The sequence below is a fragment of the Girardinichthys multiradiatus genome, chromosome 8 (genome assembly GCF_021462225.1).
Source record: "Girardinichthys multiradiatus isolate DD_20200921_A chromosome 8, DD_fGirMul_XY1, whole genome shotgun sequence".
NCBI lineage: Eukaryota > Metazoa > Chordata > Actinopteri > Cyprinodontiformes > Goodeidae > Girardinichthys > Girardinichthys multiradiatus.
In genome coordinates, this window is record NC_061801.1 from 20,502,172 (window position 1) to 20,529,918 (window position 27,747).

A 27,747-nucleotide genomic window follows, 5' to 3' on the forward strand; every position below is an offset into this window, starting at 1 on the left:
CCATCTTTTTGACCATGTTATAACTTTCTGAACTCCTGTACTTTTGGGGACCTAACCAAAACTTGCTAATCATCTGCGTCACCCAGGAAATAGCAAGTAAAGAATCAGGGCTCAATTCTTTTGCTTGAAACTATTCAATGCTAAAGAAAAAAACAAATCTACTTATCACTACGCTCCTTGCATCCTGAGTGGTCTCTGCCCTTTCGGAAAGTCTTCAATTGATCGCTAAGAGCAATATCTGGCAGTCAGGCAACATTATTCAGTTTTTGTGTCATCATAACGGCAAGGGAAAAAAAAAATCCCCTTCACATTTTCAGAGCTCTGTAGGGTCCATTTGGCAAACTCCTCGCAGCCAGTCATATGCTTTTTACTTTAGTCTGACTTCCACTCAGTCACCCTTCTATAAAGCTCTGATTGATGATATCTGCAGAGATGGTTGTCCATCTGCCACAGTCTTAAATCTCCACAAAGGAATACTGCAGCTCTGTTTTAGTCCTTTCAGGCAGTTCAAGTCCACAGCATGAATTAAACCCACCACTGCAAACAATCTGGATAATCTGATGTCTACCACGCTTTTGTGAACCTCTCCTGACGTTTGTAAACATGTGCAGACAGCTTTTTAGTGAAAATGTCCTCAATTAGTTAGAACAGTTGAATTTAAATGTGTTGGCATCTATCTGTAATTAAATCAAATTGTTCAAATAAATACAAATACAACAATGACCAGAAAATGACCTTTGACAGCTTGGTGGGGGTAAGCTCTCTGAGTCATGATCCGTTTGTACTCGGATCCACAAATCGTGTTTCTTTTCTACTCTAAAGGAACCCTCTAACATCCTAAATTTATTAATTTCAGTGAATTCAGTCAGTGAAATGCAATTTTGAAGTATTGAATTTTAAATACAAATTAGGTGTAACAGTGTAAATGCTTTCCAAACCTAATGTTAGCTGTGCATGTCAATGTTTTAAAACTGTGTGTGACAAGAAGCTTGTGTTTGCATGCCTACCAGCGACCAATTCCAGCTTCTCGCCAGGGTCTCCCTCAGTGTAGAGCTTAGGGTGGCAGCGGTAGCCTATCTGGCTTATGAGGCTTGCTGGCAATGCCACCAGGTCCCTGCGGATGAGCACACAGTTGCGATTCTCCAAGGCCAATGGCATTGCTGCCATCTCTGACTTGTCCTGGACTAATAACATAAAACAAACAGAAATATTTCAGGAACAACAATTGAGACATAAACAGAAACACAACTGAACAGTTGATGTAGGCTTACAACAGTGTGCTGTACTACAGTGCTTTGTCAAAGTATTCAAAACATGAACTTCACTGTATTTCATTTGGATTATCTGTTCTGGATGAACATAAAGTGGTACATAATTGCAAATTAGAAGGAACATGATTTACAATTTAACATTTTTCACAAAAAAAAAAAGAAAACCGATTCACCCCCTTTACTTCAATACCCCTGTATGACATCCAATTGAACTAATTTCAGCTTGAGTCCACAGTTTTCTAATATTATCTTAGTACAAATGCAGCTGTTGTTTAAAGGTTTATTAGAGAAGGTTAGTGAGTAAACAGCTTAAATCTACCAATACATGTCCGTATACTTAAACTGATAGGGCGGATGAGATGGGCAATAATGAGAAAAACATCTAAGAGCCCCATGTAACTCTGGAGAAGCTGCAGTTGTGTAAATCTGGCATGAATGACAGACTGGCAAGGTTAAAGCTGCTGTCGAAAAAAAGTCATAAGACATCCCGTTTGCAGTTTGCCACAAGCAATGTACAGGACATAGGGGACTTTTAGCCTAAATGCAAAATGAAATGTGTGACGGAAAACTAATACAGTACATCACCCGTGCACTGTCCCCGTGTTAAAACATAGTGGTGGCTGTGGAGATGTTTTTCTTCAGAAGGGAGAGAGAAGTTGATAAGAATTGATGAGAAGATGTATTGAGCTGAGCGCAGGTCAATCCTGGAATAAAACCTGCAAAAGACTTAAAACTGGGGTAGAGGTTCACCTTTCAGCAGGATAACAACCCTAAACATGCAGCCAGAACCACCATAGAAAGGTTTATATCAAAGTATAATAATGTGTTTGATTGGCCCAGTCAAAGTCCAGAAGTAAATCAGATTGAGAATCTGATGCAAAACTACTGCCCCAAAAGACTTTAACCTGTAATTGTAGCAAAAGGTGGCTTTCCATAGTATTGATTCTGGGAGGCTGAATTCCACTTTACAATTATGTGCTACTTTGTGTTAATCTATCCTGGGGTCCATTCCTGTGTAGCCACTGCTCTGCAGCTGCTATATGCATGTCTCTTACAACACACCTGAATGAATGACCCAGGCTGCTGAGATAAGATAAGTCATGATGCTGCATCAGTAACCAGTTGTAAAACACTAAAACAGCTGGGTTTCTTCCACCCTAGATTTTTTCCCCTAACCTCTGCGATGACTCACAGGCATATGAGCACAAACGCAAATTGGGAGAGAATAGCTGTAACGAATGCACATTTTTCAAAACACATGCAGACACTGAAAAAAAGCTGATTTTTCCCTTTGTGTATGTGAAGATACGTCTGCCTGCACACACACACACACACACACAGAAAAGAGGTGCGAGGTTCTCAAATATCCAACAATGTCACCCTGCGGTGCTCTGACTGATTGCAGATAGAGGTGATTTCATGAATTACTGAAACTCTAGAGTTTAACAAACCCCCTGGCGTGCCTTTTTACTTTCAGAGTGAAAAAGACTAATGGAGAGATTGTGCAGCATATGCCATGTTTGAGAGTATCTCACATAACTGCTTCCTGTAGGTGAATATAAAGACAATTAAACATATTGGATGCCTGCATAAATAGGGACGTCTGCACCAATGTGAAATTAAGGTAAAAAAATCATTACCAAGTGACCAGCCGGTGTAGCTGCAATAAGGACTGGGTTGTTGGTTACAATGCACTCCGATCCTAACACCATAAGGCTATCTTTAAAATGGGAGAACCCACACAAACTCTGGAGGCACAACATCCTGCTTTTCTAAGATGGGCAAGATACATCATTTATGAAAGATTAGACAATGTAACTGGAATAAAATCAATGTGTATCTTTTCTTTCTTCTTTTGTAGACCCCACACACAAAACATCTGGAGAAACCCTACAATTATTTTCTACAAGTCATTCCGAGTCTTACATGATTGGTTAGGTTAGATTAGTCCCATATGAAATTAATATCCTATATCTGAGCCAAAGGCAGGTGAGAAACAATTGCACTTATTCTGAACTGTAATATAAAACTTCTAAATGTTTGAGTGTTAAGGACTTCTTGCACCAAGAAATTGGTTAGTTGCCCAAAATCAGACAATTTTACGTTGGACCGGTCCTGATCAGTGAGCTGCCATTGGAAACTAAATAAACTGGATTTGTTTTTGCATAAGAGTATGCTCTAAACCTATCTGCTAACAATTCATGCTGACAACAGCACTCTTTGGTGTGGAAGTTGTTATTGTGGGAAGAAAAGTTATTTTTAATATAAATAAGATGTTTAGAAATGAAATCGTAAGCATAAAAGGTCGAATAAACTACCTGGAAGGAAAATGTATTTTCTTTGAAGGTATCTCAGCTGGGCCTGCACAATGGTGCAGTTGTTAGCACTGATGCACCAAGAAGGTCCTGGGTTGCTCTCCCTGTGCATGCGTGGGTTCTCTCTGCGTACTCTAGCTTCCTCCCATATACCAAAAACATTACTGTTAAGTTAATTGGTCTCTCTAAATTGCCCCTTTGTATGAATGGGTGTGTGCATGGTTGTTTGTCCTGTGTGTCTGTGTGTTGCCCTGCGACGGACTGCCGACCTGTCCAGTGTGTACCCCGCCTATCGCCCCTTACACTGCTGGAGATAGGCACAAGCTCCCCATGTCATGCTGTATGGAAGAAGCAGTATAGAAAATGGATGGATGGATGGATGGATGATGACAAAATAACAAGAAGCTGAACATATCACATAGAAGGCCCTTTGCTTTATCCTAAGAGTTCAATTCTGTCCCAGAACATGCTGGATTAGGAACTGCTGGCAGTCTTTTGAAAATCACTGATGTTTATAGTAACTAGTGCTTCTTTGTACAGATATCTCTATGCCATTTTCTGAAAGACTTACTTTATTTGGAGATTTTGGAGATTTTTATAGATGCAGAGAGAGAAAGCTCTGTAACTGGACTGTTTATGAGAAAAATCATTGCTTTATTTTATTATAAATATTTTACTGTTTGGACAGTTAAAGCTTTGATTTATGCAGAAAGTAGAAAAAAAGGATTTTATTGTAACTGAAGCGTTCTTAAAGAGAAATCAGAAAGGCTTTTTTTAAACTTTACAAAGTGGTGAATAAAAATCACTCACTATAATCTGTGATCTGTGCATTTCTCTTATAGAAATATAAACACATTTTTGCTAATGGACATGTGTAATAGCAAGCAGAGTAAGACTTGGAAGGATATACTGTTGTACTCACTCCCATAGGGGTTAGCTGAACGTCCATAGATATGATTATAGGTCTCCTCTGATATCCCGTCATATGGCTCTTCCTCAAACTCCTCATCATCATTCTGGTAGGATGTGGGGCTGTCTGTTGTGGGAAGGCTCGACTCTCCTGGGCTGGATCTTTCCGCACCTGTTCCTCCACCCGCCCCACCCCCTGCTCCACCTCCAGTGGTTCCTTGAAAGTGGAAAGCAGACATACCAGGAATAGGAGGCCCTCCGGCTGCAGTGCAGATAGCTCTCACCAGCCGACTCCCCAGCTCTGAGGTTGAAATCTTTGTTTGCGTTGAGGGTGTGGAAATTGGTGTTGGGTCACCCACTTCTAATTTAATCTTACGGTGTGGCAAGATTAGGGATGATGTGGACCAGCTTGGGGTTCCCAAAATGCTGGCCACCGATAGGCTGATACTGTTATTAAGAGGACTCTGCGGCTCCGATCCTGTTTCTTCTAAGGAACCTGCCGTTTGTGAGTCACAGTGAGGTGAATTTGCCTTGAACATTAGGTCCATGCCTCTTTCAACTATGTGTTGAATCTGGAGGTAGCCAGCTGTGTACATGACAACCAGCTGTTCACTCGCTGCCATTGTTAGCTTCCCTGTGTAGCAGAATGTGAGGATCTGCTCAAAGCAAGCAGGTGTGACTGAGGAAGGCAGTTCAAACTGGGTCTTGGTTGAGCTGCTGAAGAGGTCACGAAAGTAGAGGCTGCTGGCTGCCAAAACCGCCCGGTGGGCTTTAAAAGCTTGACCTAGTTCAGACAAAGAAAGATGTTAAAAACAATTGTGCAACATTTATTAAATCACAAAAAATCTCCACCTTACTCACCTTTTACCAGTATGGATACGTCACAGTGATGTCCCAGCAGTCGCTGCTCATTGAGGGAGCCCAGGACCGTGGCTCCAAAATTCGGGATCTCCACATGGAGCAGCTGGGACATGTTGGCCGAAGGGGGAGAGGAAGATGGTCTTTCAGACTTTCACTCTTCCACCAAGAAAGACATCTGGAGAATCAAAACAAGCAAAACCAAAAAATGTATGGAGGACATCTTTTAGCAAAAAAAGAAGCAGAAAATGTGTGAAATATGAATAAATTTGCCAGAGAGGGAGAGACAGAGGGAGAGAGAGAGAGAGGGAGAGGGAGGGAGAGAAAGAGTTGAAAGAAGCAACAACTGAGAGGAGGATGCAAAGATTGAACACTGAGATGGAATTAAGTGAGAAAACGAATACAGTTGAGGGAGAAGTGAGAGGAGTGTGAAAGAAAGATGGATATGCAAAGACAGTGGGTGAGCGATTGAGACAGGAGAGAAGAAGGAGGAGCCAAGTCACTCCACAGGACAAAATAAAAAAAAAGTACACAGTGCCATGCCTACTGTAGGAGAAATGTTGTGAAACCTCTTAAGGCTATGTTGTTTGACATGACTTAATTCCTGGAAATCTGAGGCTCATTCCACGTATTGCTTGTCAGGCATGAAAACTAATTTTCCTGCAGCTTGGACTTTGATGGCCAGGAAGATAGCTTTGACAATAACTTTTTTTTCGCCTCAACAAAACCCACTGAGTACGGACAGTTTTTCAAGTCAGAGTTCATAGATTCTCCTTCGTTTTGCTGATGCTACACCTTTGTCAGCATTTGCTCTCTTTCTAAGCTTTGGGTAGACAGATATTTTATTTTCACATTAACTGAGACTTCTTTGAATTCCTTCGCACCACATTCTCCAAGAATACACCTTCATTACTTCCATGAACCTTGTATCATTGTCTTTGTCTCTCCACCTACCTACCCACACACACACACACACACACATACATATACGCAGTAGTTTCATTATTGAGCAATGCTGCAGAGCAGTTTCCAGGAATACAAACTGAAAAATGTCACCGCCTCTTTAACACACAAACACACACACAAAGCCTCTCTCTCTCTCTCTCTCCCACTTCATGAACTCCATACAGGCACACATGCACTCTGGCTTACTTACATAAAAGTGTGCATGCATACACGGATACACAGGCAGAGGCAGTGTAGGCTGCATAGGGAAATTACTGTGTAACCTGGCACCTAAGCACTCACCTGGAGGAAACCAGTACATAATTTTTCCCCTGCTAACATGCAGAAATACCACTCACTGTTAGCCCAGACAGTTCTGAGTCTTCTGCTTTAAGCACAGTCAGGAGCAGAACAGATGAGTAGTAGTTACAGACAGAAAAGGAGAGCACTCTGATGTTTCCCCTCCGTCTGGCTAGCTCTCGCTTTCACCTAAAGTGTCTGTCTCAGAGAAGCTTCTCTGACTTTTCCTCTTCCTGCCTCCTATCTTTATATCCTCCAAGACCCCATTTTCTCTGCTCGCCGTCTGCTCGAGCCCAGTCTCAATGCCTCCTTATCGTTATCTCTCCCTGCTTTCTATTCTCCGAGGGCTGAATTCAACAAGTGCTGCTGTACAGAGGGGACCAAGAGAATATAGAGGAGATAGAGCGAGAGAGAAGGGAGAAGAGCAGGGAGAATCAATGATGAAAGAAGTGGGAGGCTGGGTCGGTGAGTGTGTGTGCATGTGTCTGTGCGCGTGTGTCTGATCAATGCAGTATCTATACGTCGCAGGGAGTGGGAGGGAGAGAAAAACACAGGCTACAGTTACAGACCGAGACAGCGACTGGGCAGAGAGAAAGTCCGACGGAGGGAGGGGAGAGTTGAGACAGAGAGAAAGTCATTTGAGGACAATACGAGTAGGGAAAGACAATTAGATTGAAGCAACTTCTGCCACATGCCCCTCGACACAGATGTCTATATGGTGCGACAGAGAAAAGGGAGGGGAATGACTCAGACAAAAGAGAAATGAGAGAAGCTTGCAGAGGTCGTGCGCGCTGTTAATTAATTAGACACGGAATAGTGAAACATTTGAAATGCCGGTTTGACGCAAGTCTGGAGAGAATGCATCATTCCTTCAAACAGCCAGGCACTATTAAACTGGAAGGCTAAAAAAGTTTGTAGAGAGGTGCTTTCCACTTTTTGAGACAATAGCGGGGAACAAAAAAAAAAGAAAAGAGAGAGAGGTTTTTACTTTTCAGCAAGTGTTGTGTATGTTCTCTGAATCATGCCAGGACATCTCTTGCCAAAACACCCACACACAACCAGAGCAAAGCACTGTCTCCACACGAGCCCTATTTTGCACATGAATTGATAAATTAAATGATTAATTTACACCTCCGCTTTCGTAGCTCTGCTTATTTAGGTGGCATTTCTCCGCTTCTGCTGTTACTTTTTTTTGCCAGCACAGAAAAAAGGGCCTCCATAAATGTCGCTTGATGTGTATGAGAGAGGAGAGGAGACGGATGATGCAGCCCGTGACAGGACAATGGCTACAAGAATTGCAGCAGATACTGGAGAGGATGCGTACCACAAAGATCTATGTGGGAGGTTTAAAAAATGCAAAGTTCTGTGATCAATAGTTAAGAAATGTATTATTGTATTTGTGTACACACACACACACAATACCGTGCTGAAGTATTCATACCCTATAACTTTATCATAGTATTTCACACTGCAACTATAAGACTCAATATCCATACACTGAAATTTTTGCAAATTCTTCTTCAGAAAACAGGTCCAGCTCTAACTTATTTGACAGAGAGGATTAGTGAAAATCAGCTTTCAACTCTTGCCAAATATACATCTATCCATTGTTTTTTGCTTATCCAAGATTGGGTTACGGGGTAAACCAGACATCACTCTCCCTGGTGGCACTTTCCAGCTCATCCTTGGGGATCCCGAGGCTCTCTCAGGTATGAAGGGCTATAGTCCCTCAGCGCAATATGGGTCTGCCTCAGGGCCTCCTACCAGTGGGACATACCCGGAAAACCTCCACAGGGAAGCAGCCAGCAGGTATCCAGATCAAATACGCAAGCTACCTCAATTGGTTTCATTCCAAGCGGAGAAGCAGTGGCTCTACAGCAAGCTCCCTCCAGATGACAGAGATCCTGACCTTGTTTATAAGGCCTAGCCTGGACACCCTACAAAGGAAGCTCATTTTATCCACTTGTACCAGGGATTAGAGGGTGACACGGGAGTCGATTTTCTCTCCTGTCCCATCCCGCTCCCACAGAAAAATGTCTTGTCCCATCCCAATCCCAGGCCAGAATAACAAAAAAAAAATCCTGTCCCATCCCACTCCTGGTAAATTGACTCCCACTCCCATCCCGCTCCCATTTTTGTTTTCTTCATTTAGTCTTTTGGCAATTTCTTTGTTTGAAGGACCAGTTAGGTCCCTGTTTTCAGCTGTAGTAAAGTCCAGTTAAAGTAAAAAGAATAATTATGAAGAAATAATAAAATAACAAATAGACCATGCCTATCTTAGCTGAATAAACAAAATATACATAGTTGTATTTTACTCATTTATTAGGTGATTGTTTCCTTTGAACAATGACATTACTTTTATGTTTCAAGTTGCTGAAATGAAAGAAAAATGCACCTAGCAAGAGAACTGTACTTGGTGAAGAAAAGTGCAAAAAGGCATCACCTTCACAATTTAAAAACTGTACTTCAATGGTTCACAGCCCTGGTCTTCAGAGACCCCTTCCCTGCAGGTTTTAGATGTGTGTCTGCTCCAGAACACCTGATTCAAATTCTGACATGACCTCCTATACAGGCATGAAGAATGGAGGGTCAAACTGGACAAAATTAATACAATAAAATCATCATTAAATAAATAAATGTTGTGAATGTCCCACAAGTGAAGTAAATGTAACATGAAAGAAATGTAACATTTGATACATTTGATAAGATGTGAAAGTTTAATTTTGGTCCCATCTGATCAGAGCCTGTTCTTGCACATTTGCTGTGCCCCCTACATGGCTTGTGGCACACTTTAAACGGGACTTCTTTCACCAATGGCTGTTTTCTTGCTACACTTACATAATGGTCAGATTTATTGAGTGGATGACTACTAGTCTTCCTGTCAACAGATATTCCCACCCTAGCCGTGGATCTCTGCAGCTCCTCCAGAGGGCCGCTCTGCTTTGATTAATGCTCTCCTTGCCCAGCCTCAGTTAAGATAGGCAGAACTACAATAAATCCTCCACTTTTCAGATTTGTATATTTTTCAAATATGAAAAGCTAGGCCTTCACAATCTCATTCCATCTTTCTACCTTTGAATATTAAATGTTAACACAAGTAAATAAATAAATACAAATTCTGATGCAGAGCACTTTCACACCTGAGCGCATCCCCTGAAAGTGTCAAGACACACTCATTTCACTCTGTCTCACCTCAGGTGGAGAAAGTTGCTATATAAACTGAGCAAACTTACTCTGCAGCGGAAACATGAAAGTGAAGATATTGCCAAGGGTTGTATACAGTGAGTCAGTGAGTTTGGTTGGGCACAGCAGTGTGTGATATCTGCACGCCACATATAGGCACACATGAGTGAGCGCACACAAAAAAAGCTCTGTGAAAACGCCAGAGAAACAAATCCGCAAACACGCTAATGCAAACAGACATAAACTCAGTCCCCTGCTCACCCACTCCCACACACGCACACACACACACACACACACAGTCAGGTAATCTCCCCATGCACACTCAGCAATAAAAATTCTGTTTGTCTGTGTGTCTGTCCCACTGGGACGCTGTCAGACTGCTTGTCCACCAGTCTGTCCAGTGGTTATTGTTACTATTGTGTCCTTACATTGCCTCTTGCTCTCCCCCCCAGACCCCCTCCCTTTTTTCCTACCCTTCCCATCCTGCATACCACGTACCCACTGTCTCTCTGCCAATTAATGCATACAGGGCTGCATTGCAGTGAGGTTAGCGCGTGCCACAGCAGCAAGCACAGTACAGAGTCCACAGACATGCATGTACGTGCCAGCCAGGCAGAGCGGAGGGATGGGATGGAGGGAGGGATTGGAAAGGGGGGGGAGCAGAGAGGGAACAGAGGAAGAGGGAGGGAGGAGAGAGAAAGAGCAAAGGAGAGTGAGCGTAGAATATGTTGAGTCAGGCAGACAGGACAGTGGAGTGCTACATAGCACATATACACAGACACATAGCTACATATTTATGTAAATGTATGCATGAATGAATTTGAAACAGGGACACATGCATTATAGAGGAAAATGTGCAAAAGAAAATAGTAAGGCGCACACTTACACACAAATATCCACATTCAAATTCTAACCCACAGCTGCCTGCAATGAATATAGACCTTAGACAACCCTGGTTAAACAATAAATCATATATATATATATTATATATATATATATATATATATATATATATATATATAATATATAAACAGGGTGCTGCGAGAGCACCCACAAATGTGTGCGCCCCACTGCAAAACTTGTGTCCCTCTTTCCCGCTGGGAGAGTTTGCCTTTCCATCTCAAACTTTCTCGCATACCAAGTCATGTTTTTATAAACATCATTATATGCCTGACTGTGACTTCTGGCACTCTGTGTGTGTGGATGTTTTTTTTGGGGAGTTTTAGATGTGAGACTTAAATGCCATCGTAATTGCGTTTTGTCTGCTTTCTTCAAAATGTGTTGCATCCATTTTTAATCAAGGACTCATACCTAAGCACAGTGTTATTAAGAGTAGCAGCAGGACCACCCTTTTCTGAATAATACAAAGACCAGAGAATCCTGCAGATGGGAAACAAACACATGCACGATCACAAATACACTGCAGATGTTAATTACCAGTTCTACTGTAGCTGCATAAATGACAAAAGGGTAAGGGTTAAGTACAAACTTACTTTAGTTAGAGTCCTTTTGGGCTATTTGGAATAATTCAAGTGAGTTATCTCTTAAAGTAAAGTGGATTTCACACAATGAATAGAACAAATAAACTCAACTTCAGCAATATTACTTATAAAGGCACAGAAAAGAGATAGCATCAAATAATGCCTAATTTCAAATGTAAGAACCGATGCAAAGAGCAAACTGCGTGAAAAGTTTCATGTCAGCCCGAACAATAGCACAGCCTTCTGCTCTCGCTTATGTTGTGTCTATACAATCAATATGAACAGTCCCCTTGTTATAAATATTCAGATCCTGCAGTTGTTCACATGTCTAAAGTGTACCAGACAACAGATTCTATCCACGTTGAGACGGCAACGCTCCCTGGCAACAGTTCTACCAATCGGTAACGAGCGACTGTCTGCCTGAGTCTGTCTGAGTATTATTATGGGATGTCGGGAGGGAGAGAGAAAGAGAGAGGTTTCATGCCATTGCTTATAGTGTAACTGTCTATAGACTCTGCTGGGTGAAGTTGTCTCCACAAAGCTGGGAAAAAAAACAAAACAAATCTGCTTTTTCTTGAAAAAAAGAAAAATTAATTCCTATTATTCATACAGTTACGTAACAAACAGACAACTATGAAATGATTTGTTGTGGGCTGAACATTGTCTGCTGTGTCTCCACTTGCATTCACTCAATATGCACCAATTATATGCACTGACGATGTGGGCTCATCTTGTGTCTGAGGAGGAGAAAAAGACTGACTTTCAGTTTAAACCTATAGAAGAATATTATCATTTAAAAAAACAGAGTGTTTACAATATGTCTATACATTTAATTTTAAAAAGAAAAAGCAATGGTCAGGCAGAGTTTTATATTACTACAATTATCACGTTGCTTTAATTAAATTATGTTTTTCTGCCCCGACTGTTTTTACAGCTGAATGGACTCTAATCTCAATTACACAGTTATCCTTGTTTCGTCTGGAGCATGCAGTTAGATTGTAGGATTATACTTTAGATAATGTGTTAAGGTAACTAGGTGTGCCACCAGTTCCTCTGTCGAACAAAGAGACGATTTGATTGGTTTTCAAAAGTCCAAGCTGTAAGAAAGATGCCAACTCATATTTTCATGGCACACAATACTATAAAAGAGTGACCTCAGCAAATAACCTTGGCAAAAACAAAAAGCGGATGTCAAATGATGATTTAATTTATTAAAACAGAAAAAATCCAAACTATTCTGGCTCTGTCTGAAAATATTGTTAACCCCCTTGTTAAATGATGATTAAGTGTAATTAAAAATGTTTTTTGCTTGGTTCTCGCCAGCGCATTTCATGATAGCACCCCATTCACACACACTAGCCCCTAGAACCAAGAAATCACTTAAATAGAACCTGTCTAGCAGCATGAAGTACGCTAAAAGATCTCAAAAAGCAACACATCCCACCTTGATCTAAAGAAATTCAAGAACAGATGAGGAACAAATTAATTCAAATGTATCACTCTGGAAGGGATAATAATGCCATATTTAAAGTTTTGGGACTCCAGCAAACCACAGCGAGAGCCGCTATCCACAAATGGAGGAAGCATGGAATGGTGGAGAACCTTCCCTGGAGAGGCTGGCCTTGGAGAATTACCCCAAGAGCAAGTCGCCTATTCAAAATGAACCAACAACAGCATCTAAAGCCATGCAGACCTCTCTTGCTTCAGTTAAGGTCAGTTTCTTGATTTGACAGAAAGAAAAGGGTCTGGGCAAACATTGCATCCATGTAATCCACCGCTGGCCAAAAGAACAAAACGGCTACATTTGACAAAAACATCCTGATGATCCCCAAGACTTTTGGGAAAACATTCTATGGGCCTTTAAGACAAAAAATTTACCTTTTATGAAGGAGTCCTTTCCATTACATCTGGTGTAAAACGGACAGCATTTTAGACAAAGAACACCTTACTTTCAAACATGGTAGTGGTAGATTAACATGGATCTGGTTACCCTGTATTTTCAATACACCCAGCCTAAACCAAACCATCATCCCTTGCTGAGTCTTATCTAATTGGTTTTTGAGTCTCAACAAATCTTTAGTTTTAGGCATATATGTTTGTTTTGTTAAATGTAGGTAAAATACAAATCTATTTTTATGCTCACACTTAACCCAAAAAAAACAAACCAGGTGAGAACAAAATATGGTATACAGGTCCTTCTCAAAATATTAGCATATTGTGATAAAGTTCATTATTTTCCATAATGTAATGATGAAAATTGAACATTCACACATTTTAGATTCATTGCACACTAACTGAAATATTTCAGGTCTTTTATTGTCTTAATACGGAGGATTTTGGCATACAGCTCATGAAAACCCAAAATTCCTATCTCACAAAATTAGCATATCATTAAAGGGGTCTCTAAACAAGCTAAGAACATAATCATCTGAATCAACGAGTTAACTCTAAACACCTGTAAAAGATTCCTGAGGCCTTTAAAACTCCCAGCCTGGTTCATCACTCAAAACCCCAATCATGGGTAAGACTGCCGACCTGACTGCTGTCCAGAAGGCCACTATTGACACCCTCAAGCAAGAGGGTAAGACACAGAAAGAAATTTCTGAACGAATAGGCTGTTCCCAGAGTGCTGTATCAAGGCACCTCAGTGGGAAGTCTGTGGGAAGGAAAACGTGTGGCAGAAAACGCTGCACAACGAGAAGAGGTGACCGGACCCTGTGGAAGATTGTGGAGAAGGGCCGATTCCAGACCTTGGGAGACCTGCGGAAGCAGTGGACTGAGTCTGGAGTAGAAACATCCAGAGCCACCGTGCACAGGCGTGTGCAGGAAATGGGCTACAGGTGCCGCATTCCCCAGGTCAAGCCACTTTTGAACCAGAAACAGCGGGAGAAGTGCCTGACCTGGGCTACAGAGAAGCAGCACTGGACTGTTGCTCAGTGGTCCAAAGTACTTTTTTCGGATGAAAGCAAATTCTGCATGTCATTCGGAAATCAAGGTGTCAGAGTCTGGAGGAAGACTGGGGAGAAGGAAATGCCAAAATGCCAGAAGTCCAGTGTCAAGTACCCACAATCAGTGATGGTCTGGGGTGCCGTGTCAGCTGCTGGTGTTGGTCCACTGTGTTTTATCAAGGGCAGGGTCAATGCAGCTAGCTATCAGGAGATTTTGGAGCACTTCATGCTTCCATCTGCTGAAAAGCTTTATGGAGATGAAGATTTCATTTTTCAGCATGACCTGGCACCTGCTCACAGTGCCAAAACCACTGGTAAATGGTTTACTGACCATGGTATCACTGTGCTCAATTGGCCTGCCAACTCTCCTGACCTGAACCCCATAGAGAATCTGTGGGATATTGTGAAGAGAACGTTGAGAGACTCAAGACCCAACACTCTGGATGAGCTAAAGGCCGCTATCGAAGCATCCTGGGCCTCCATAAGACCTCAGCAGTGCCACAGGCTGATTGCCTCCATGCCACGCCGCATTGAAGCGGCCAAAGGATTCCCGACCAAGTATTGAGTGCATAACTGTACATGATTATTTGAAAGTTGACGTTTTTTGTATTAAAAACACTTTTCTTTTATTGGTCAGATGAAATATGCTAATTTTGTGAGATAGGAATTTTGGGTTTTCATGAGCTGTATGCCAAAATCATCCGTATTAAGACAATAAAAGACCTGAAATATTTCAGTTAGTGTGCAATGAATCTAAAATATATGAATGTTAAATTTTCATCATTACATTATGGAAAATAATTAACTTTATCACAATATGCTAATATTTTGAGAAGGACCTGTATATGTTAAACTGCGATGCATAAATACCTCCTAACACAGGAGTGATAGTTTAACTTGTTCAACATTACAGCTAACAGAGAATTTCAAAATCATAGCAAAGAACACCTCAAGCAACAACAACATATTGCTGCAGTAAAATGGCGGCAACTGAACTAGACGGATTACCAATGGATTAAATTGCGTTGATAAATATTTTCTACAAAACACTCAAATGGTTGTCTGATAAACCTACCAGGCTACATCGGTTTTCTAGGTTACGTGAAACTTCAAAGTTCCATTCTGTTCCGTACGCTGTTTAACACAGGTATGTATAAATTTGCTGATTCCAAGTTGCGATGTGATGCAGGCATACATGGCTTTGCACAAATGTGGTGAAACAATCGGATTTTGTTGCACCTTATGGCAATACTAGCAAAACAAGTATAAACTGTTTGTTTTCCCGTCACAGTGAAACAGTAAAGGAACTACATGGTCATACTATAACCTAGGTTAATAATTTGGTGAGTAAAAGTAATTAGGAATCCAAAAAATATATTTTGCAAACTACTGTGGTTTCCTATTGAAGTAGGTCATTCATGCATTGGTGGTGAAAAGCTGCAGCCTCTTAAAGACACCTTGGTAACGTTTGTAAGCACACAAAGAAAATTTGAGTTAAAGCTTAATTCTTATAATTTAAAGTACAAGTATTAGTGAAACATCTAGCTTGGAAATGGTAGTTTAGACATTTTGGAAAACAAAGCATTTCCGTTTTTACTTGGTAAAATGGTTTTACAAATCAATACAGGATATTTTAAGTCAGTTTTCATCCTTGTTTAATAATTTTAAAAGCTCCCTTTTTGTATTTTCATAAATAAAATGAAATGTTTTGGGAATCACAAAATGTATTTTAAAGAACTGGTGTAGTATCCAGCTCCGGTTTAAGCAGTTGAAGAATTTTAGATTTTGAACTAAAGATTTAGATTTGAATTGTTTAAATGCAGTCCTGACTAATTAAAAACTAGTGTGGTCAAAATAATTTACATTTTGATTTGATAAATATCAACACAAAATAATTTTTGACATAAACTGAGCTGCTTTCATCTTCCCACATTGGCACACAACTTCACACATCAGGGTTGCAGATAGACAGATGCTCAGGCCCTTCCCTTCCCTGCAGCAACTTGATGGCTGATCAAAAATGCCTTCGCATTGCTAGCGGTTAGCAGTTTACCAGTCACAGCGTTCTCAGTGCCTAAAACTCATCAGTAATCCATGATTCTTCTTGTCATCCTTTCTTTCTTCTACAGGCTTCTACTGCCACACAAGCAAATGGTGTGGACTACTTCAATGCTTTGGTAACAAAGTGTTGTTAGTCTTTCTTAGTCAATTTGGTTGACACAACAGAGCACACAAAGAATGACTTTATTTCCTCAAAATAAGAGTTGAGGTGAAACCATAAAATGCACACCTTCACATCCTGGGCTCATAATAATTGCTGACAATTACGTCACCAGAAGGAGCCACATTCTTCGAGCAACTGGATAGCGCATTGCAAGGAACATTTCCCTTTGAAGAAATACTGTGACATTTCTACATTACAAGATCTCTTGCCACACGCAATACAGAGTGCCAAGATTAAAGCACAAGCCTTCATATAGAGGACTCATGATAAAAGTGGCATAAACCTACTGCACCAAACAGTACTGAAAGCAGTTGTTTGCAGGACAAACTTCATTTAGGTGAGAAATATCGTGGCATCTTAATAATGCGAGATCTAGCTACACGGTTTTTAAAAACCGTATGGTTTTTAATGGAATACTAAAATCCAGAATTCACAGATACCTGAAACATGAAAAAATGCTTGAAAGAACCAGGAATGTACAACAGAAGATCCAGCAAGGAATGGAGGACACAGTTTGGCCTAAAACGTCCAGGGGAGGTAATTAGTGGAAACCAGAACCAGGTGACTAATCAACAGGACAAAAAAAAAAACAAACAGCTGAGAATGATGTGAGCCAAAGGGGCTCAGGTCAACTAGATAAAGGACACATATAAATGAAAACAATGCAGAAAGTCACCAGAGAAAAACTGATACAATATGAGCTAACCAGACAGTCAACTAAAACACAAATGAACACTAATAAATAAAGCAAAATATCAAATACAAAAGCATACCTTTACCCCAAGAACAAGAGCGCAGGCCAAAGCAAACTCAAAGTTCAAAGAGTTCAAAGGAAAAAATGTTTTGTATGTAAATAAAAAATATGAATCAAAATGCACCTTTGGATCCATCAAATTTTCTGTAGATTCTCATTCTAATCAAGAGAGATTGTGAGATAAGGACAGATTGAAACTGTCACTATGTTTCCAGTAATTCAATCCCTCATAGTATTATGTGTTGCCCAAGGAAAGAAATTGCTTTCAGTTGATTAAAAACAGAAAAAATAAAAGTTTCCACCAAAGCCAGTAAAATCTGCAAACCACATAAAAGTAGAAAACTTTTCCCCTAAAGATATCTTCATGGAGTAATATTAAATAACTAAAAAAGATCAAAATTAGGTGTTAGTTTAGGAGCAAAAAAACTAATCTGTTGCAAAGAATTTCAGGATCCAATGAGTTTTTTGTCACAGTTTATATCAGATAAATAAAAAAAGGCAAAGGGAAAGCATTTCAGTGAGAATTTGAGTGATTTTCTAGAGGCAAAGACATTTCTGACTGCCACTGTGCATTCATTAGGACAAAATCAATTTAGTGGTTACTACCTCAGACCAAACTTGAGTGCATGCTCAGCTGAATGATGGCAGACACTTAGACATCAACCCAAATACACTTGAACATACATGACAGCCTACAGGTACACAAGGGAAAGTTAAACAAAGTGACAGTGAAGAGACACTGGCTGAAAGGTACATAAGAGCAGTCTTTAATCAGAGAATGGACAAGGTGACTCGAAGAGAGGCAAAGTCAGAATACAAGGAGATGGAAAGAAAGAGGTAGTGGGAGGGGAGGAAGATAATGGAAAACAAGAAAAGAGAAGCTGACATAGCACAGTCACAGCGAAAACAGTTAGAAAAGAACAGGGAAATGAGGCAGAGTCACACAATAGTATAAATCATAAAAGGCATTGAGAAACTCATCTGATGGCAAGAAACAAGCAAAAAAAGCAGTGTAAGTTTTATTTGCCGCCAACTTCTGGGGAAACAGGCAAAGCTAATCAGTGGTACAATGGGGACCCATAAGGGGAAAATAAGATGACATGAGAACAACAGGTAGGTTGTGTAGGTTTTTGTAATATTGAGCACATATTGCAGCACCACAGGGGCCTGTGGGTCGTTCCAGTTTGTAGCAACACATCATTGCCACAAGACCAAAAACTCCCTAAAGTCACAGCTTTAAGGGAAGCCATACGTAAGCAGCACAGGAAGAAAAGTAGGGGAAGAGAAAGCCCACCATTCATAGAATAATGAGTGAATTTGAATTTGTAAATTCCTGTGTAAACACATGGAATATGAGGATACAATGTACCAAGTCATGACTGCCATGTGATATTTCTTCTTTTAAAGCAGCTTCTAATTAAAAAAAATATGTTGGCAGACTCACAGCTGCCATGTGACTGTTAGGTGTCAAATATATACCGTATAAATATTTTCAATGAGCCTCAGGGACTTCATTACATGCTGGCACACATACAATTATGAAATTATTCTTTGCTTTTGCCAGCTTATGAAATGATGCACTGCTTTCCCCAGCAAAGTATAATTTGTAAGTGGCTCTGGAAGATTTCTTTCTCCTACCTTTGCCTAATTTTTATCTTAAAACATTTTCTCAATTTATTAACAGTCTGAAAATTGGAGTAAGCTGATAACAATGATAATTATGGCACTTGTAAGCTTGGCTGGACATTGGCAAGCCTTGGGTTCAAAGAATTTGGTGCCCCCTGAAACATGTTTTTTTATTTAATGTGTTTGAGTTTTTCAAACAGGGTTTTTTAATGCTCTTAATAGTTTCAATCCCATATAACTGAGTTGTTGTAACTTTTGAGCTTTTATGTAAATAACAAATAATTATCTGTTTAAAAACAATGATGTCATAGCCTTACCTCTAGCCTCCCTTTTAACCCCAGTTACAGAAAGGAACAGTAAGCCTTAGGCAAATGCTTCTTGCTTTCAATATTTTTTATGTGTCTTTCAGTGACTGTGTTACAGAGCGACACACAGACCTTGCATACTTATGATAACCTTTTGGATAATTCTTTAGTATAGATAAAGATCTTTCTAGAAATTTGGTGTTTATGATAAACCTCTTAGAAAGGACGTGTTGCACACAAATGGCTTAGATGTGATCTTTAACTTACAAGAAGTACTTTTCCTCAGGTCCCTTCTAGATGTTCTTACCTGACCACAGTTGTAGTCAAAATAACCTCTTATTCCATATGGCTGGCATCCCAAGGTCTCAAAATATGAGGAGTATATGACCTCATTAGTAGTTATGCTCATAAGTTTGGTCTGAAGGCCTTTTTTTTAGTTTCAAATTTAGAAATTCAAAACAATTTTTATCATTACATATTTGTGAAAATCTTATATGTTGACTGCTGATATGGCAAACCTTAAATCCGAAGTTGACTTTTAATAAATGTAGTGAAAAGAACCTCAGTCATGAGTTATTAGGACTATAGTGATAGATTGATATTTTTGGAACTTAGAGGACTCTCTTTAAGTCTAAAGAGGGTGTTTTAGAACTTTTAGAATTTATTTTTCTATTGGTTATGTAATCTGACATAGCTCTCACATTGCCCGCAATCTGCCTCTGATTTGCGGATCAGTCGCTCATCTCCCTCCCTGTAAACACATGCTGCCAAGTAGAGCTGAGTTTGGATTCAGTTCCAGGCTGAGGATCCACCAGCAAGGTTGGCCTGGTAAGGGAGAACTGATCAACCATTCGAGATCCGGTTGCATTAAATGTCTATTTATTTGCATTTTATGTTGCATCATACATGTTAAATTCCTCTGTCTTTGTTTCTTTTTCAGTGCACTCTGGACATCTGCTCCGTATCACATAACTTTCTTTAAGCTCTTTCACCTTTCTATCTATGCAGCTCCAAAGGTGATCAAAAGCAAGTAAGGTATTTTTTTTATGTTTTATTTTGACTGACGGATCAAAGCAGGCTAGGAATCTTGGTTTCTTTCCCCTCTCAGACTAAGCTAGGTATGAGAACTCAGAAGTAGGCTGTAAAACCCCTTTCTCATGGTTTCTAAGAGACTAATAAATTCTTGGTAAATCTTAGACTTTCAGTCAGCTTAAATAATATCTTGAATGTTCATTCCCTCTTCATAAACCTTACCTTTAGTCTGTAATTGGGGCATAGAATAAGTAATGTTCAACTTACACTATCTGTCTATTTTAAAGAGAGCATGTGACTATGACAAGTAAAATTGAATAAATACCTGAAACATTACAATAAAGCTTAAACTTCAACAATTTGACGAAAAAGTTTTCATGAAGGCAATATTTAGTGGTTAGAAATTAAAGCACTAATGTCAGTTGGAATACAATTAAAGTTCTACTTCCAATAACTAAGTTGCACTGTTTTATTATATGAAAAAAACAGAATTTATTAAACTTTGTTTTGCTTTCAAAGCTATGTGCATGTGAACAGATAAGTTTAAAACAATGTGAACTAAACATGACACATGCTTTGCCCTTGGCCCCACAGTTAGGATGTTGCAGCTCTGCTTTGTGACTCTGCTTTGACAAGGCCATCAGTTTTACTCTTTGGGGGAAAGCATTGGTGTGCTTCTCAAATGCGCTTCTTTCCAAACAGCCATTACGTCACTGCAAGACGTCTGTTGGCTTACGAAAGAGATAATTGGCTGTACAGTTTTTGGAAGCTTGCTTTTAGAAGCTTGATAATTTATTTCAGCAAGTACAGTTACGAAAGCAGGTGTGCCATTATTCCTAGCATGCGTTAGCACAAGACAGCTGATAATCAAGATCGCTGGAAGACACTGAATTTATTTGCACATTTAATTTGTTAAAACAGTTCCCTATAAAATATATGTATCGAACTTACTATTGTAGGTGAACGAGAGCTTCATTGTTTCCTTAAGCAGCTATAGACCATTTAGTGCTGAACAGTAATTATCTGTGTAAGTTTTTATTTACCTTTATTTAAACAAGATGCCTCACACAGATTCAAAATCTCAATTGCAAGAAAGACTTGTAGGTACCTTTATTAAGCAACAATATAAAAAGACATCTCTGTTGTGAAACATTTGCCTGTTTTTCTTGGATTGATACCTACAGGAAAAACATCGCTTCGAAGAACATTAAAGATAAGATATACAGCAAAAGCCTTAAAATAAATTAATCTTTAATTGCACTAGTATAATCTCACTCTGAAATTTGTTGCCACAGTTCTTCAAACCATGAGCTTTGGAGATTTTCTTTACCTTTCATACTATCTTTCTCTATGTGCATGGTTGCAAAATAAACTTGGGTCAAGTTATTGTTAACTTCTTATAATTAGGGTCGAGTCTCGAAAATCGATTGGACCATGGACCAACATCCGGATTCTCACAAAATTGTTCAAATGCTTAAACCTTGATTCCTAGTTTCGATACCCAGTCTGCCGACCAGAAGAAAATGTAGCTGAACACCAACAAAGAAGAATCTGCAGGAAGTGTGTGCGCAACCAAGGAAAGTGTGGGGTGGCGACTGAAAGTGTGGCTTAACTTTAATGAAAGCAATGACCAGTTGGCTCAGTGCAACAATAAGATTATATCATGCAAAGGAGGGTGCACAATCAACATGTTTAAACGCCTCCTGTATTTGACTGTGTCGGCCTCCCTCCCCTAACTTAGTAGTAGTAAAAACAGTAAAATTGTCTTATACCAGCATTGAGGTGGGTCAGCTTAAATACAAATATCTAGCTAATGTTAGCCTATGTTTTATCATAGACAAACGACCTGAAATTGCTAACATTAGCCAGGCAGTTAATACTGGTTACAAACTGGTTGAAAATAACCCTGTGAGATATTCCTAATAAAGTCCATAAAAAATAAAACGTTCAATAGAATCAAAATTCATAGAGAAGTTCAAAGTATTTCATCTACAAAGACCTCGGTAGAAACCAGAATTGATACCAAGAATTGGAATCAGAACCCTAATTGTACAAATTCAAACGATGCCCAACTGTATTAATTATTGCTCTGACTGCAAATATAAGTATGCTCTGATGATTAGATATTTTTTTAAGCCATTTTCTGACTAATGATACCTAAGGCACCTCTGTCTTACTCTAAAGGTATGTTTTCTAGTCCTTACTATTTTGAAAAGTAGCTAAAAGAGATGGGCCTGTTTGAGAGTCATATTTATATGCAAACCAGGAATTTGTGGATTACAAATTAAAAGTCTGCCTCTCGCCCATAGAATGCTGGAGATAGGCACCAGCTCCCCTGCGACCCACTATGGAATAAGCGGTAGAAAATGACTGACTGACTGACTGACAAATTAAAAGTTCAAAAGTTGAAAAAAGTAAGGTATACACTACACACTGCTTCAATTACATTAATTTTGTAAGACTTCTTAGAGTAACCAATATTCCTAACTAAATAATTAAATTAAATAAATAATTGTTGGAGTAATGATTTTGTTTAAAACTGTTATTTCTAAACATGAATAAACACTGAATGCAACATACCTAAAATAAAGAAAGATTTTTTTTAAGGTCAAATTAAGTTATTGTAACAAAAGCTGAATTCACTTTAAGGATTTTTTACTCATCCTTACCCAAAGTGCCAAAATGTATTTTTTAAACAAGTTGTGAGGGCTGTTAACTTGGAAAAAGGTCAAAGACATTTTCCTAGTTCACAGCCCTCACAACTTAGTTGCAATATGACATCTATCAGCTCAAATCGCAACCAACAAAAAGCCCCTAACACCCTACTCATCTGGGAAACACAAAGAGACACCCATGTTACTGTTTAAAAGATTTCTTTATTTATAGTATGGGAGAAAAGCTGATTCTGAAAACATGTCCCTGTCATTTGTGTTGTAGTTTACAAGGCTGGTAATCCAATGACACATATCTCCTTTACAAAAAAAGAAAACAAAAAAAAAAAAACCAGAAAGGAAAGGAAAGGAAAGGAAAAAAAAAACCTCATCTGGAGACAAAGTGGCCATGAGCTGGCCTGCTGAGTGTCTCCCAGGGACCACAATTGGGTTAGATGTCAAAGGAAGTCTGTATGTTTTTCATTTTCTTTGCAACTGCTCAGTGTGCATGAAGCAGTGTTACATAAAAAACTATAAAAAAGGCCCTTTAAAGGTTTAAAGGTTCTCCGGTGAATCAGTCAGAGAGATGTTAAAGACAGATGTTACTTTTCAATTAGCAAGCTGGTACATTGTAATTTTTGGCATTCCCGGTTTGGACATGTCTTAGACCTCCAAATTTGCAGATGCTCGGATTTGGCCGTCTAGGCATCACAAATTTTCCTTTTCAAGTTTATGACCTCATTGTTCAATACATCTCACCTGTCGACCAGTACCATATCTGTTATGATTTGGGTATTTTTAGGTTTCAGGTTTTTTCTTTATATGTTTTTCACAGTTAAGGTTTTGAATAGTTCTTTTGTTTGTTATTGTTATTCTTCTTAGATTTTGAATCATGTTTCTGTTTGTTTTCCTGGTCATGCTTTAGTTTTTGTATTCATGTTTTGCTTAGTTGTGTACTTGGATTGGGCTTCTGGGCTTCTTTGGTTTCATGTTTTTCTAGTTAGATTTCTATTTGTTTGTATCCTTGAAGTTCTGGTTTGCCCCTGTCATGTTGTGTTCTGTCTGTTAATTATTTTTATCCAGTTCACCTGCTCCAAGCTAATCTGTCTCCTTGCTCCACCTGGTTTACTCTCCATATATACACTCCTATTCAGTTATTCATTGTGGAAACATTTTTCAAACCATGTCTTGTCTTCTGGATCATGCTCATGTGTTTCATGCCAAGCCTATCTTGCCATTCTGCCCATGTCTGCTTTTGCCTATCTTGCCTGCCCGTTTATTGTTTCTATTTTGTTCCTGCCTCCTCCGTGAGTGAGTTTTTGTTTTTTATTCATTAAATCCTTTTTTTTCCACTTACCGTCATGCTGCCTGCTAGTCTGCATTCTGGGGTCCCGTTGCTCAAAGCCTAACACATATCACCTTTGTGATTCCCAGTTCCTGTTGCAGGATTTGACTTGGTTGTATTTGCTATGTGAAATTTCAATGAATTGTTGGCTAACAGACTATTCTGACAGATATTGACAGATTAGTCATAATGGTGTCAACGATTACTGATAAATCATTGCTGATGTTTTTCCCACCTGACATTGTGTTGACACAGCTATACCTGAAATTGGTCAAAATGTCTTGTTTACCACATGGTTGTGATTTAATATCATAATTTGGACTGATCAAACGGGTTTGATTATCTGTACCTGATGATACTTTTCTTAATAATTAGTTTTAAAGCAGCTAAAAAACATTCTCTCTTTCTGCTTCTGTATTTTAACTCAGTTTGTTTTATAATTGGCGACAATGTCATGTTGGTGATCATCTTATTTTAGATCCAGTCACACTACCTCGTGAGAACTAGAAGATTTTTGTTACGTTAAGCGGTAAAACTGTGACTGTAAGGATGTTATAGTAAAAGCTTGCCCAGAATTTTAAAACTTGAGGTGGCATTTGAAAAAGCTGGTTTTAAATGCTTTATTTAATTAAAAGAAAATGCTAATGAATTGAAAAGCTTTTGAATGTCCAATTCTCATGTTATCTTAAAGGGTTAATTTGTATCTTTTTAAAGTGAGACGTCATATCACCTTGAATTTGCTGAAAATGAACACTTGAGGAATTTTAACCAACCAGCGGGCTAAACCAATGTAACTCCACATTGAAACACTGACGTCCGGCTGAACAAAACAGTACTGAGATAACAATGGTTTGTTGTGGAATTGTGGACTGTTAATTTCCCCTAACATAACGTTATATTCCACTGATATGAGCATCTTTAGTTCAAGCTGTTTTAAACTACTGAAGCAAGCTAAAACAAACTGAGTAATCTGTCATAATCTTCCACTCCAAAAACGCACTTGCTTTTCCAACAAGCTAAAGGTGATATGACATATTTCTATGACAGGTAAGGGAACTATTACAAACAATAAATTCACTGAACATCAAAAAATCTGAACTAAGATTAAGATTTATTAAGCTTAACAGTCTGGTAATTTGTGGTGTACATGACTATGTTTGCCACTTTGAATAAAGAATAATAAAAAACAAAAGAATAAATAAAAACAACAGACCTACTACTACAAAAAGAAAAGCAAAACTAATGCTGGTGGCAAGAGAACGCCACAATATTTCTTATCAAAGTGAACTTTGTCTCACAAAATGCTATCCAGTTGCTTGCAGAGTGCAACTCTGTCTGGTGAAGTATGTGTCAGCTATTATAAGATCTGGACGTGAAGATGATTGCTTTATGCTTGGTCTGTGGGATCTATGGTCGAGACTCGTATTTTGGAGTAAAGAAGGAAGTAGTTCTTTCGTTGCTCTGTTCCATTGACAGAGTCAACAAATAAAGTTTTTTACCTCAGTACTGTTAGCCAACAGTACTGAGGTAAATTAGCGTCAAAGAAGCCTACAACACTTTTAAATTGTTCATCTGGCAGCACTTTGGGTGCTGCATAGAAAAAACAAAACAATGCTGAAGTGACAGGCAGGATGCAAACGATTGTTAAGCACTCTGAGGGTCTGGCTAACAGTTGTCTCCTTGCTTGCTACAGCTAAAAGTAGCACCTCTTTTGGAACTTCCTATACTCACTAAACCAAAGAGCTATTTTACAGTTTTTAATGAGCCTGGACTGCATTTGATTATGTCAGCTTTTAAATCTAAAAGACTTAGACTGATCCAACCCAAACTGAATTATTATAAACTAAACAGGGATTTTTGAAAGCAAGGTTTGAGATTTAAGAAAGCCTCTTTGTATTTGCGATTATAAAAAAGGGAACATCTCTATACCTTCTTGTCATTAGGGCCACCAATAAATTCAAAATGTGTTTTTTCTTCCTAGTTTCCACCATTTTTTTTTCTTGTTCTCATATTTGTGTTTTTAATTGTCATGGCTTGTCCTCCTTGCTGCCTGAATCCTTTTTTTCCTGTTAGGTTTTCTAGCCTTTTAAAGGATGTCTTCTTACATGCCTAGTTCAGACTGAAGTCTTTTTTGTGAAATAAAATCAAATTTTTGAGGAAACGCTTCTGGATTAATGACTGTATAAATAACTGAAAGTTCTTAGTGTCATGATCCTGAGGTGTTTGGGTTTTTATTTTCTTCTGTGTGTGTAATTTCTTCTTCAGTTCATTTCTCTATGCTTATCATTATGTGTTTCTTTATTAGTTTACCATTTTGCATTGTCCTCCTAGTGTTCTTTGTACATTTACAGTTATTTCTTGTTGGATTTCTGTTAGATACTTCATTGGGTTTCTTTGTGTTTCGGTTCAAGCTCTATCCTGGTTAATAAGTCTCCCTCCTTCAGCTGCTCTGCCTTCACTCTCCTCAGCTACTCCTCATTTCATCTGATTAGCTCTTCTGGTTCATTGGTCATCTTCCATCCCTACCTCAGTATAATACCTCCTGTTTTCTCATTGTTCCCTGCTGGGTTCTCTTGTTTGTCTGTTACTGCCCCCCTGGTTCCTGTGTGTTTCCTCATGTCTCGTAAGTTTTTCTGTTTCTTCATCAAATATATCTTAATGCATCTGCCATGGTCCAGTTTCAATTTGGGTCCGGAACAACCTCAAAGCATGACAATTAGGACATATAAGACCAGACAGTGACTAAAGGAGTGAATGGCAGGAGAGTGACACAGAGGGAAGAGGGAGATAAACGAATCATTTTGATCACCCCACGTCATTGTTTCAGAGCAGAATACACAACGGTGACACGTGTAACATCAGCAAAGCCCAACATGGCTCCCATGAAAAGTCCGGTGCAAAGTAAAAAATGAGGACACATCTTTCTGCATCACTGCTCCACTATCTACAAACAGGGATGCACAAACACACACCCACACAAGGAGACAAAGACATAGTGAGAGTGCTGTGCCAACAATGACCGAATGTCCCATGTACATCATTCAATTAGACCAAATAGAATACATTCACTCTATGGGATTCAAAGTAAAACAAACTCTTAATTAAAGCTATTAGAAAATAAAATGCAGTTTTGCACTTTCTAATTAGGGAAATGGTTCAAAGATGTATCATGAAAGATGGTTTGCTCCATTGCCCTAAGATGGATGCATATTTATTTTAAGTGCTTAGCCCCCCACCTCACCCATGCACACATAAACTGTGACCTAAGATTCTACCCGTTAGCACCACACTAAGCCAGCATACATGTACTCAAATCACATGTCATCTTGGATAACCACATCAACTGTCTTGTGCTGTGGTGGCTTGTTTATCTTTGTCTCAAGTCAGATTTGCGTGAAACAAATTAAAGCAGGTGCTACCTATAAACCGCAGAAACGAGAAAAGAGAAGAAATCCCTTGTAGTTTTTAGAGGAGAAAACAGAGCATGCTCTATTGAGTACGAGTAAAATATGGAGGTTGCCTAAAACGAAGACACACCAGTATAAAAAAAGTTTGGCCAAACATTCCTCGAGTATCTCCAGGAGGTGATTAATTTAAATC

At 39.1% G+C, this 27,747-nt stretch overlaps 1 protein-coding gene across 3 annotated transcripts in view; it reads right to left on the minus strand.

Annotated features, from left to right (window-relative positions):
- Window positions 1-27,747, minus strand: part of LOC124872537 (nucleus accumbens-associated protein 2) — a 45,655-nt gene that overhangs the window by 8,203 nt on the left and 9,705 nt on the right. The window contains exons 1-4 of one of the 3 annotated variants that reach the window (XM_047372662.1): window positions 6,602-6,948; window positions 5,357-5,531; window positions 4,509-5,279; window positions 1,008-1,184 (exon numbers count right to left, since the gene is read on the minus strand). In XM_047372662.1, coding sequence (XP_047228618.1) covers window positions 1,008-1,184; window positions 4,509-5,279; window positions 5,357-5,468 — 1,060 coding nt within the window. In that variant the 5' untranslated portion in view covers window positions 5,469-5,531; window positions 6,602-6,948. Of the gene's footprint in view, window positions 1-1,007; window positions 1,185-4,508; window positions 5,280-5,356; window positions 6,303-6,601; window positions 6,949-27,747 lie in introns of those variants that run through there. The other 2 variants (XM_047372659.1, XM_047372660.1) reach the window with 2 other exon arrangements.